This window comes from Ranitomeya variabilis, chromosome 3 (assembly GCF_051348905.1).
Source record: "Ranitomeya variabilis isolate aRanVar5 chromosome 3, aRanVar5.hap1, whole genome shotgun sequence".
NCBI lineage: Eukaryota > Metazoa > Chordata > Amphibia > Anura > Dendrobatidae > Ranitomeya > Ranitomeya variabilis.
In genome coordinates, this window is record NC_135234.1 from 573,961,704 (window position 1) to 573,973,512 (window position 11,809).

At 43.1% G+C, this 11,809-nt stretch overlaps 1 protein-coding gene across 1 annotated transcript; it reads right to left on the reverse strand.

The window, feature by feature from the left end:
• Positions 1–2,355: 2,355 nt before the first annotated feature.
• Positions 2,356–4,526, reverse strand: LOC143816626 (uncharacterized). The gene is made up of 3 exons (XM_077297244.1): positions 3,900–4,526; positions 3,662–3,818; positions 2,356–3,540 (listed from the first exon to the last, which is right to left on the reverse strand). Exons 1-3 carry the CDS (start codon positions 4,012–4,014, stop codon positions 2,607–2,609), a joined length of 1,206 nt encoding a protein of 401 aa, XP_077153359.1. The 5' UTR covers positions 4,015–4,526; the 3' UTR covers positions 2,356–2,606.
• Positions 4,527–11,809: the final 7,283 nt, after the last annotated feature.

Here is an 11,809-nt window from a genome sequence, read left to right on the forward strand (position 1 = left end):
ATCTGAGTAATGGTCATTTACAAAGACTTTTCCTAAAGGAGATGAATAGAGAGCCAAAATGGAATTCAATATCTGACCATTAAAGCCATATTTTTTAAGAGTAGCTGTCTTGAAATTCCAGTTTGGTATGATTTTTTAACCTGCCAAAAGTGTCATTTTAAAAGGGCTGCGTAGATGTTTATATCCACTGTGTCTGATGTCCAGATTCTCCAGAAGTCCTACATAGATCTTGCTTTAGTGTCTTGATCTATTGTTGTTGATGGGATCAAGATTCCCAAATATGCATTGACTTTTCGGCAAGTGTATTCGGCACATGAGTCACAGGTGGAGATAATGAGGTACTTGAATGCCAGGTAGGCTGCTTTCATACATCTATCAAGATTGCCAAGGATGTAAGAGAATCAGAAGGATGAACCTGCACGAAGAAGTCCTTGACTGAGTTAGAAAATCTAGTAGAGAAGTAATGATGAAGGGTTAATTCATTCCTTTGTATTTTATGGCCCAGCGCAGAAACTTAGTTTAATATTTCTCAGCAGTACTAGAAGCTAACTTAATTTCTGATAACCCTAGCCTTCAGCCTTTAACCTTTAACCCTTGTACAGGGATCTGAACTTGTGCAATGCACTGCGTTGAGTTCGTGAAGAATCTGCTGGCTGGTCTATCAGGCTGGCAGGACATGGTCATGTCGCCAAATCAGAACTAGGAGGTACTGATAAGGGACAAATCCTTAAGGCTTCTTTCACACTTCAGTTGTGTGGCGTCAGTTGGGTCCGACATCGTGGCGGATCGACGGATCCGTCAAATTTCATGCAAAAACGGTTCTAACGGATCCGTTTTTTTAACGGATCAGCTGCCCTAATCCGTTAAAAAAACGGATCCGTTAGAACCGTTGCGAACGTTTTTACATCCGTTGCAACCGTTTTTTGACGGATCCGTTTTTTAAAAGGGGAGGATTTCAATGTGATTGGCTACTGGAAACTTCTGGAAAACTATATATAGCGTGTATTTACACCACATCTTTGAAAGGTTGTAGAGAAAGTGGCAGAAATGGAAGGAGTCCTGGCAAACATTGCAAAGATCTATGCAGATTTTACTTTTGAGGCAAATCAGTTGGCAGTCAGCGTTCGAGAGAGGGAGGAACGAAGACTGCGAATCCTACGGCAGCGGCGTAAGAGAAGGCTGTGGATCCATCCCATCACAGCACAACGTATGACCCGTGGTGTTTATTCCACGCTTTACATGGAACTAAGGGAAAACCCTCAAAAGTTCTTCAATTATGTGAGGATGAGAGCTGAAAATTTTGCATTTTTATTGGGCTATGTGGAAGACTGTATACGGAGACGAGACACCCAGATGCGATTCTCAATATCACCAGCAGAGCGTCTCATGGTGACTATTCGGTAAGTCATTTTTTTATTAAATGATTCTCATTCATCAGACTTATAACTGTGTTGGTTTTTTTTGTATTTTTTTTATAAAGTATTGTCTTTTCTTTTTGTTAACAGATTCCTTGCAACTGGAGAGTCCTTCTCATCCCTCCATTTTCAATTTCGACTTGGGATATCCACCATCTCGGGGATCATCAGAGATACCTGCCGGGCATTGTGGGAGTGCCTACAAGTGGAATACATCCCAGAGCCATCACAGGAGAGGTGGCTGGAGATCGCCCAAATTTTTCATCAGATTTGCCAGTTTCCAAATTGTGTTGGAGCAGTTGATGGAAAGCACATAAGGATCGTCAAACCTTCAGGCTCTGGGTCACAGTTTTATAACTATAAGAAGTATTTCTCTATTGTGTTGATGGCCATAGCTGACGCACAATGCAAGTTCATCGCTGTGGATATAGGTGCGTATGGACGTGCAAATGATTCACAAATCTTTAAAAATTCACCAATGGGGCGCCGTTTATATGGAGAGACATTTGATTTTCCGCCCCCTAGACCTCTCCCTGGAACCACCGGTCCACCGTTACCATTTGTTTGTGTTGGAGATGATGCCTTCCAGCTTTCCCCACATTTGCTTAAACCCTTTGGAAGTAGTGGACTGACCCAGAGGAAGAAAATTTTCAATTACCGTTTAACCAGAGCACGCAGAGTAGTGGAATGTGCCTTTGGCATCCTAACTGCCAAATGGAGAGTGCTACTAACTGCCATTAAACTGCAGACTGAAACTGTCGATGATGTGGTCAAAGCGTGCGTTGTCCTGCATAATTTTGTTCTATCAAAAGAACAAGTTTCCCTGGAGGATAATGTTTCAGAAAGCACCTTACGGGATTACCAAAACCCCACTTTTCGCAGTCCAGTTGCAGTCTGCAGAATGCGGGACAGTTTTGCAGACTACTTCATGTCTCCTGCAGGATCAGTTGACTGGCAGTATGAAATGGTGTAAAAAATTTATTTATTTTTATACTTGTAAAAATACCAATTTTTGTTTGCATACAAAATCTTTTTACTTTAATGCAGCATTGTATGTTTTGCAACGGTACCCTTTAAACACTGTTAATGTTACTATTGCCATAACCTTGGTGACTTAATAAATTAAAAGAAAAAAAAAAAGAAAGACAATAAAATTTTTTTTAAACCAAACAACTGTTTATTTATTGACTTTTACAGATTCTCATAGTTTTGGGTGGAGATAGTAGCGGAGGGGCTGACAGGCGGGCGGACCACGTCGAGAGTGGGGGACAGGACATCACGGGGAGGAACAGAAGTGGAATGGGTGGTGAAAACATGAGGTTGTGTAGAGACTTGAGGTGCAGATGTGGTGTGTGTGAGGTATGAAGGTGTTGCTGGGATTGATAACGGAGAAGTTAAAGGGGAAGAATGGAAGGGGGACGTTAAAAACTGGGAAAGACTAAGGGGGGAAGGAACAAATGACGAAGGAGTAGAATGGACGGGAGGAGGACGTACAGGAGGAGGACGGATGGGAGGATAGACGGTGGATTGAGAGGGGAAAGGTGTTGACACATGAAGGGTAGGTGGAGGGGCATGGGATATCGCCTGCGCTAGAGCAGTGTGGCAGCCTTGCATCACATGCATCTGCAGGTCAGGAGTTAGATTTTCCATGTGCCTGAGGACCGCCTGAAAAAAACAGTGCCTTGGTGACTGGTTTGCATCTGATTGCATCCTATCAAGACGACTGCTGAGTTCAAGTATGCTTTTGTTAAGCATATTGTACCCAGCAGACGTTTGCTCACTCAAAAGCTTGATGGCACTGTGAAAGGATGCATTCAGATGCAAAAAGTCAGGCGCATAGCTCCTTTCCTGACCTCTCTGGCGCTGCCGTCCTGACCACAAAGTTGGTCTAGAAGTTGCGGCAGTGGCAGAGGGGTGGGGTAAAGGGAACTCTAACTCATCACCTGCAGCTTCAAGTGACGAAGTCCGCCCTGCTGCTCCAGCGCTGGTGGATGAGGCTGAGGGATCAAACAAAAGGGTAGGTGCAGAAACAGAGGGGTCGACGTGGTCCCCGGTGGCGGACTCTCGAGGGATCGCTCCAGAGGGCTGCAACTCTGATGCAGGCTCCCGAGTGCTGCAGAAAGTGCTGTTAAAGAAGAAGAAAAAAAATATTAGTATCTTTATATTACAATTGCCCTTACTGCAAAAAAATTGAAGGTTACACATTTTTTCAGTTTGACTGAAAATATGTGGTGTTGAATATTTACCTTCTGCTCAGCAGCGTCGACCGTAGGAACGACAGGGCTCTGGCATGTTTGTATCTGCTCCTGCGTCCTCTAGATCCACTCGGGGCCTGCATCTCCTTATTAAACTCCCTCTTGAAGCGATCCCTGATTGACCGCCACCGCACGATAATCCTGTTACCTGGAAAGAGATAGCAAAAATTGGTTACTATACACCACATTAAATCATGCTAAAATAAGGTTATGAAGTGTGAATACTTACGCGCTAGATCCTGGGCCCCAGCATCGAGTTCCTCCCAGTTATCCATAACAGCACTGCACACTTCCTCCCATAGCCGTCGGGTGATTAACTGGTCAGCATGGCGGCGGTCCGACATGTTCCACAGCGGCTCCCTACTTTGTACTGCTTCGATGAGGGTGTTCACATCGATGCCCTCCTCTTCATCATCTTGTTCGGGAGCACGCTGTGAAGCCTACGAAAAATATAACAATAAAAAGGGAAAGATTACAACACATGAATTTTACATTTTACTACACAACAAAACAAAAAGGAACTTACTCTTCGGCGACCGCCGCGATTATCATTCCGACGACTATGGGAGGTGCTTTGAGGAACTCTATGTCGAGCCCCGGATTGTGAGGACTAATAAAAAAAATTTAAAAAAAAAAAATTAATAATGTTCTTAGATTGAGGCATATGTATTGTGTGTGCTGTCATGAATGTTTGTGTTGGGTGTAGTGCATTGTATGTGAGGATCGGTCTGTTCAAAACTTACACTATGCGCTCCCGCTCCTTGTCTTTCTCCACCCTGTCCGTCTCCTTCTGTAAGCCCCTCTGCTTCATATTCCTGTGAATACAGAACACATAAAGGGTTAAAAACAATGACCATAGTTGTATCACCAAAAAATTTTACAGAACAAAAAAAAAAAAATACAATACCTCAGTTTGCTGCTGATGTGCTGGGGGGCTCTCAGAAGAAGACATTATGGTCTTTGCGTACCTCTTGGTCCCAAGTATCTGTAAGTATACAGACAGTTCTAAGCTACTATACACAAGGATAGATGCAGCTGTAGGATTTAACAGTTACATCTTTTTTAAAAACTTTTACATTTCATCCCACACAAAATGAAATTTTTTTTCTAACCGTCATACTTTATATGGTAGATATGCTTGATGCACAAGCTGCCAAACCCTCTAGCCCTGTTTCCCCACCAAAAAAAACCCCCAAGAACCCTTTAAAGCAACACCAAAACTGAAATTGATATGCGCAATGCGCATGTTGGTAAAAGCCACCTATCAAACCTTATCAAAAATGTTCCTCATTCGAACTTAAAATACCAATTCCAAAAATTGGTAATTATGATTACCCTACAGTTTGTATTTTCTAAAACCGGATAACATATTCTATACACAAGATTTGCATTACACATTTATATATATAACCTTTACTGCATGTTTACCCAATATTACATTTATCTTGCAATGAGACTACTGACAGTTTTGTGTAATTTTTATTACTATTTTTTAAAAAAAATTTTTTTTTTTTAATGGTACAGTAGGAGCTACACTGCTCTTTATTTGAAATACTATAACATTTGGGATAACAACAAAAATGCAGAACACATCACACATCATTTATACACACACACAAAACTCATTTTACACCACAGCTATAAAAAATAACAGCTAATAGTATGAAAAACATATAAACAGGGCAGGCAGGCGCACGCACACAAGCACGCACGCACACAAGCATGCAAGCACGCACGCACGCACGCACGCACACAAGCATGCACGCACACAAGCACACAAGCATGCACGCACGCAAGCACGCACACAAGCATGCACGCACACAAGCACACAAGCATGCACGCACGCAAGCACGCACACAAGCACGCACGCACACAAGCATGCACGCACACAAGCATGCAAGCACGCACGCACGCACGCACACAAGCATGCACGCACACAAGCACACAAGCATGCACGCACGCAAGCACGCACACAAGCACGCACGCACACAAGCATGCACGCACACAAGCACGCACACAAACACGCACGCACACAAGCACGCACGCACGCATGCATGCATGCTGGATGGCAGTACTCACATGGCTGTCTCAGGCAGGGTCTGGCTTGCAGGGCCTCTCTGGCTGGATGGCAGTGCCTGGCTGGCAAAGTCTTGCTGGCAGAGTGTCTCTGGCTTGCAAGGCCTCTCTGGCTGGATGGCAGTGCCTGGCTGGCAAAGTCTTGCTGGCAGAGTGTCTCTGGCTTGCAGGGCCTCTCTGGCTGGATGGCAGTGCCTGGCTGGCAAAGTCTTGCTGGCAGAGTGTCTCTGGCTTGCAGGGCCTCTCTGGCTGGATGGCAGTGCCTGGCTGGCAAAGTCTTGCTGGCAGAGGTCTTGCTGGCTGGGTCTGGCTGGGTCTCTCGGGCATGGAAGGGTCTCTCTTGCTGGCTGGTACATTTGGGAATGACCTGTCCTCTTTATATAGTTTTTGGGTTGTCTGGGCAAAGTTGCAACTTTTTGGAGCATGCTCAATCAAAAAAAGCGGATTGAGGCGACGGATCCGCCAAAAAACGGATCGCGACGGATCCGTCGCCCATAGGCACCCATTAAAAAAAAAGGCGGACGCGACGGATCCGCCGCGTTCCGCCTTTTTGCCGGCGACAAAAAACGTTACAAAGTCCGTCAATGTCTAGACAACGTCCGCCAAATATCGACGGATCCGTCGCAAGGCGGATGGAACGGACGACCATCCGCCACAATCCGTCTGTAATGCAAGTCAATGGAAAAATAGCGGATCCGCCCCCAAAAAAAAACGGATCCGCCATTTTACGAAAATGGCGGTTTTTGACTGACGCCGAAAGACTGAAGTGTGAAAGAGGCCTAAGCTGTAGAAAATGGGCCAAGGTCAAAACATGAATGAATACAAGCACAACAGGAGCTGAAAACCTGGGTGTATACAAGGCTAAGCAGAAGTTATGCATGAAAATACCCCATATGTGGCTGTACAGTACAGCTTAGCCGCATGGCGAGACTCTGGAGGGACCGAGCAGTAATTGTTTCTTGAAGTTCAAATTATCGTAGAATAGTTTACAGACTCCATGTACAAAGCCTTTAAATGCCAGAATAGCAGAATCTCCTTCAAGTGACCCCATTTTGGAAACTATACCTCTCTGGGAATGTATCTACAGGGTTACTGTATATTTTGACTCCATGGATGTTTTCCAGAATCAAGCAGCAGTGGATGTTACTGAGTAAAAATTGCAAATCTGCCATTGTAGTTACCTGTACATTGCAGTGCCTAGTACGTTGTAGAGCCCAGTACATTATGCCAAGCTTGTGCTTCTGGAGACAAGCACCCATAAATTAAGCAGGCTCTCATTGCTACAGAAATATCAAACATGTGGATGCTAAATGTGATTTAAGCACATTGTAAGGCTCAGAAGGAAGAGGACCTTTTTGATTTGGGAGCACAGAATTTCCTGGATTTCTTTTGGGGCCAGCAGCCATAGAGCTTTTCCAGAGCCCTTGTGCTACCAGAAACATGGAAGCCCCCTTTATTTCCATTGACAGAGGACAGACCTGAGTAGTGACTTGCTTTTTTTGTGGATTGAGTTGAAGCTTTTATTGGGAACATTTTGCATAACATTTTGAATCACATTTATCCTGTGCTCTGCACACTTACATCCGGGTTTCCATCTAAATTTCCAAGTGACGTGATTAAGATGAAACCCCTGAGGGATCCATCCTACTATATAATTGTCTAAGGGTCACTTCCGTCTGTCTGTCTGTCTTTCTGTCTGTCTGTCTCAGATATTCATTGGTCGCGGCCTCTGCCTGTCATGGAATCCAAGTCGCTGATTGGTCGTGGCAAAAAGCCCACGACCATTGCCACGACCAATCAGCGACGGCCACAGTCTGGTGGCAATATGGCCGCTCTTTCCTCCCCACAGTCAGTGCCTGCTCCATACTACCCTCCAGTCATCCAGTCAGCCCTCACACAGGGTTAATGCCAGCGTTACTGGAGCGCGGTGTAACGCACTCCGGTTACGCAGCTATTAACCCTGTGTGACCAAGTTTTTACTATTGATGCTGTGTATGCTGCATCAATAGTAAAACAATCTAATGTTACAGGTAATAATAATAAAAAAAAAACCTTATTCTCACCCTCCGACATTGCGTCCTGTCCGCCGGCAGGTTCCGGTGCTAAGGGAGGACATGCGACCATGACGTCATCACAGGTACTGCGCACCTGCGCGAGAAGGACCTGCCATGACGTCACGGTCATGTGACCGTGACGTCATCACATGTCCTGCGCGCCTGCGCGAGAAGGACCTGCCATGACATCACGGTCATGTGACCGCGACGCGACGTCATCACAGGTCCTGCGCTCATAGCCATACCAACCCTGGGACCGGAAGCTGCCGCGTGCACTGTACACAGGAGCCAGGACTAAGGTGAGTATATGTTTATTTTTTATTTTATGTCACTGGCCAATAAACTACATTACTGGCCAATATACTACGTGGCTGACCAATATACTACATACTATGTGGCTGGGAAATATACTACGTGGCTGGGCAATATACTACGTTGCAGGGCAATATACTACGTGGCTGGGCAATATACTATGTAGCTGGGCAATATACTACGTGGCTGAGCAATATACTACGTAACTGGGCAATATACTACGTAACTGGGCAATATACTACGTGGCTGACCAATATACTACATACTATGTGGCTGTGCAATATACTACGTAGCTGGGCAATATACTACGTGGCTGGGCAATATACTACGTAACTGAGCAATATACTACGTAACTGGGCAATATACTACGTGGCTGACCAATATACTACATACTATGTGGCTGTGCAATATACTACGTTGCTGGGCAATATGCTACGTGGCTGGGCAATATACTACGTAACTAGGCAATATACTACGTAACTTGGCAATATACTACATAACTGGGCAATATACTACGTGGCTGACCAATATACTACATACTACGTGGCTCGGCAATATACTACGTTGCTGGGCAATATACTACGTTGCTGGGCAATATACTATGTAACTGGGCAATATACTACGTGGCTGGGCAATATACTACATACTACGTGGCTGGGCAATATACTACATTGATGGGCAATATACTACGTCACTGGGCAATATACTACGTCGCTGGGCAATATACTATGTGGCTGGGCAATATACTACGTCACTGGGCAATATACTACGTGGCTGGGCAATATACTACGTTACTGGGCAATATACTACGTGGCTGGGCAATATACTACGTGGGCTGTGCAATATACTACGTGAACATGCATATTCTAGAATACCCAATGCGTTAGAATTGGGCCACCATCTAGTTCATTATAACGAGGCAGCAGCATTACTCTGGACTCTGTCTAGACTATGTTCAGAGTTGTCCTGACCACGCAGTTATGCATGCCTAAAAAGACTGACACCGCTGGATCACAAGCCAGATGGTGTCCACATGGTCTTCATCTTCCTCATTATAAAGAATCTTCTGCTGGGGTTTCTGTCTGAATCACGTATTTCAGAGATTTACACAGAAACCCCAGTGTAAGTGCTCAGCATAGAGCATAGGATAAATGTGAACCGAGCCTTACTGCGATCTTTGGGAGGCAGAATGCACAAATAAACAGCAGTTAGAGAATTGCTTTTATTTATTTTTTACGCCAATTTTTGTGAGGTATAATTAGGTAGATGACTTTATTCTTGGGGTCGGTGCAAATTATAGCGGTGCCAGATTTATATCTATTTTTTTATGTTTGGCTGCTATCACACACTAAAAATGATTTTTTTTTTGCATCAAAAACTTTTTGCACCACCATATATTGAGACCTGTAAGTTTTCTAAGTTTCTGCTGACAGAATAATAAGAGATCTTGTTTTTTGCAGGAAGAGTTGGTGTTTATATTCATACCATATTCAGGCACAAAACATTTTTTGATTGTTCTCTATTACGATTTTTAGGAGGCAAAAACGCCAAAAAACAGCAATTCAGGAATCTTTTTTTTTTTTATGCCGTTCACCGTGTGCTAAAAGTGATAAGTCAGCTTTATTCTTCGAGGCAGTACAATTACAACGATACCACATTTATACTTTTTTTATGTTTTGGAGATTTTAGTGAAGACTGTTTTCTAGAAAAAAAGAATTGTTTTTGCATCACTATATTCTAAGAGCTATAGCTTTTTTATTTCTCTGTTGAGTAAGCACTATGACATCTTGTTTTTTGCGGGACAAGATAGTGTTTTCAACTATGCCTATTGTATTTACATTCAGCTTTGTATTGCAATTTATTCATTTTTTTTTCTTACAATATGATGAAATATATTTTTGCCAAGTTTTTTTTTTTACTGAGTTCACTGAAGGAGTTAACTAGTGTGACAGTTTAATAGATCGGGTCATTCCAGACACGGCAATACCAAATATGTGTACTTTTTTTGTTTATTTATATTTTCCTAAATTTATCTATTTATTTAATTATTTATTTATTTATTTACTTTATGTTGTAATTTTTTTTAAATATTTTTACAATTTTTTTTTACTTTTTTACTTAGACCTTCTATGGGACTTTAACTTCTATTTCTCTGATCACTGGTATAATGCATTGCAATGCGAAAGCACTAGTGGGCACAGCTCCTGACCGTAACATACGGGTCTCTACTATCACTTAGGCCTCTTTCACACTTTCAAATGAATGGGTCTGTGTACATGGCCGTGATATAGACCTAAGAATAGTAGCCCACAGCTGCCCAGAAAATACTAATATATTAGATGCGCCAATTCTGGCACTTTGCCTGGCTCTTCCCACTTATGCTGTAGCCATGGTAAGTGGGGTTCATATTTGTGGGATTGATGTCACCTTTCTATTGTCAGGTGACATCAAGCCCATGGTTTAATAATGGAGAGGCATCTATAAGACACCCATCCATTACTAATGCTATAGATATATGATAAATAAAGACACAGCCAGAATAGGTTAGGTCCTGAGGTCAACGCAGTTTGTCCCGTCTGGGAACGCGGCTCCACTGACCAGCGTTAACCTCCATGCTGTCACCAATGGTCAATCATGCTGCACTCGCAGCAGCTCATTCACCAGTGGTTCTCAGGCTGGACGGTTGTATCTTGGCACCATCCAGGTTGAAAGCTATTTCTTCCTCGGACATGGATTACGGCGTGGGACAGAATGACTGAGAGGTGAGGGATATTGTTGTTTCTTTATCTTTGTTTTATTACAGGAGAATAAGGGCTTCAGTGGAATTAGGTGTTAGCTGTGTATAACTGTGTTTATTTTTAAATAAAAAAGGAAAAGTGTGTTTTGTTTTATTTCTAATAAAAGACTTTATTCTGGCTGTGTCTTTATGTCTATAGGATTAGTAATGGATAGGTGTCTAATAGACAACTCTCCATTACTAAGCCATGGGCTTGATGTCACCTGACAATACAAAGGTGAAAACCCCAGAAATATGAACCCCGTTTGCCACCACTACCGGGCAAGTGGGAAGAGCCAGGCAAAGCGCCAAAATTGGTCCACCTAATAGATGTGCCTTTTCTGGGCAGCTGCAGGCTGCGATTTTTAGGCTGGGGGGGCTATATCAATGGTCTCTTACCAGCCTGAGAATACCAGCTCCCAGCTGTCAGCTTTAGCAAGGCTGGTTGTCAACAATGGAGAGGACCCAATGCTATTTTTTTAACCCCTTCACCCCCAAGGGTGGTTTGCACGTTCATGACCGGGCCAATTTTTACAATTCTGACCACTGTCCCTTTAAGAGGTTATAACTCTGGAACGCTTCAATGGATCTTGGCGATTCTGACACTGTTTTCTCGTGACATATTGTACTTCATGACAGTGGTAAAATTTCTTTGATATAACTTGCGTTTATTTGTGAAAAAAAACGGATATTTGGCGAAAATTTTGAAGATTTTGCAATTTTCCAACTTTGAATTTTTATGCCCTTAAATCACAGAGATATGTCACGCAAAATACTTAATAAGCAACATTTCCCACATGTCTACTTTACATCAGCACAATTTTGGAACCAAAATTTTTTTTGTTAGGGAGTTATAAGGGTTAAAAGTTGACCAGAAATTTCTCATTTTTACAACACCATTTTTTTTTAGGGACAACATCT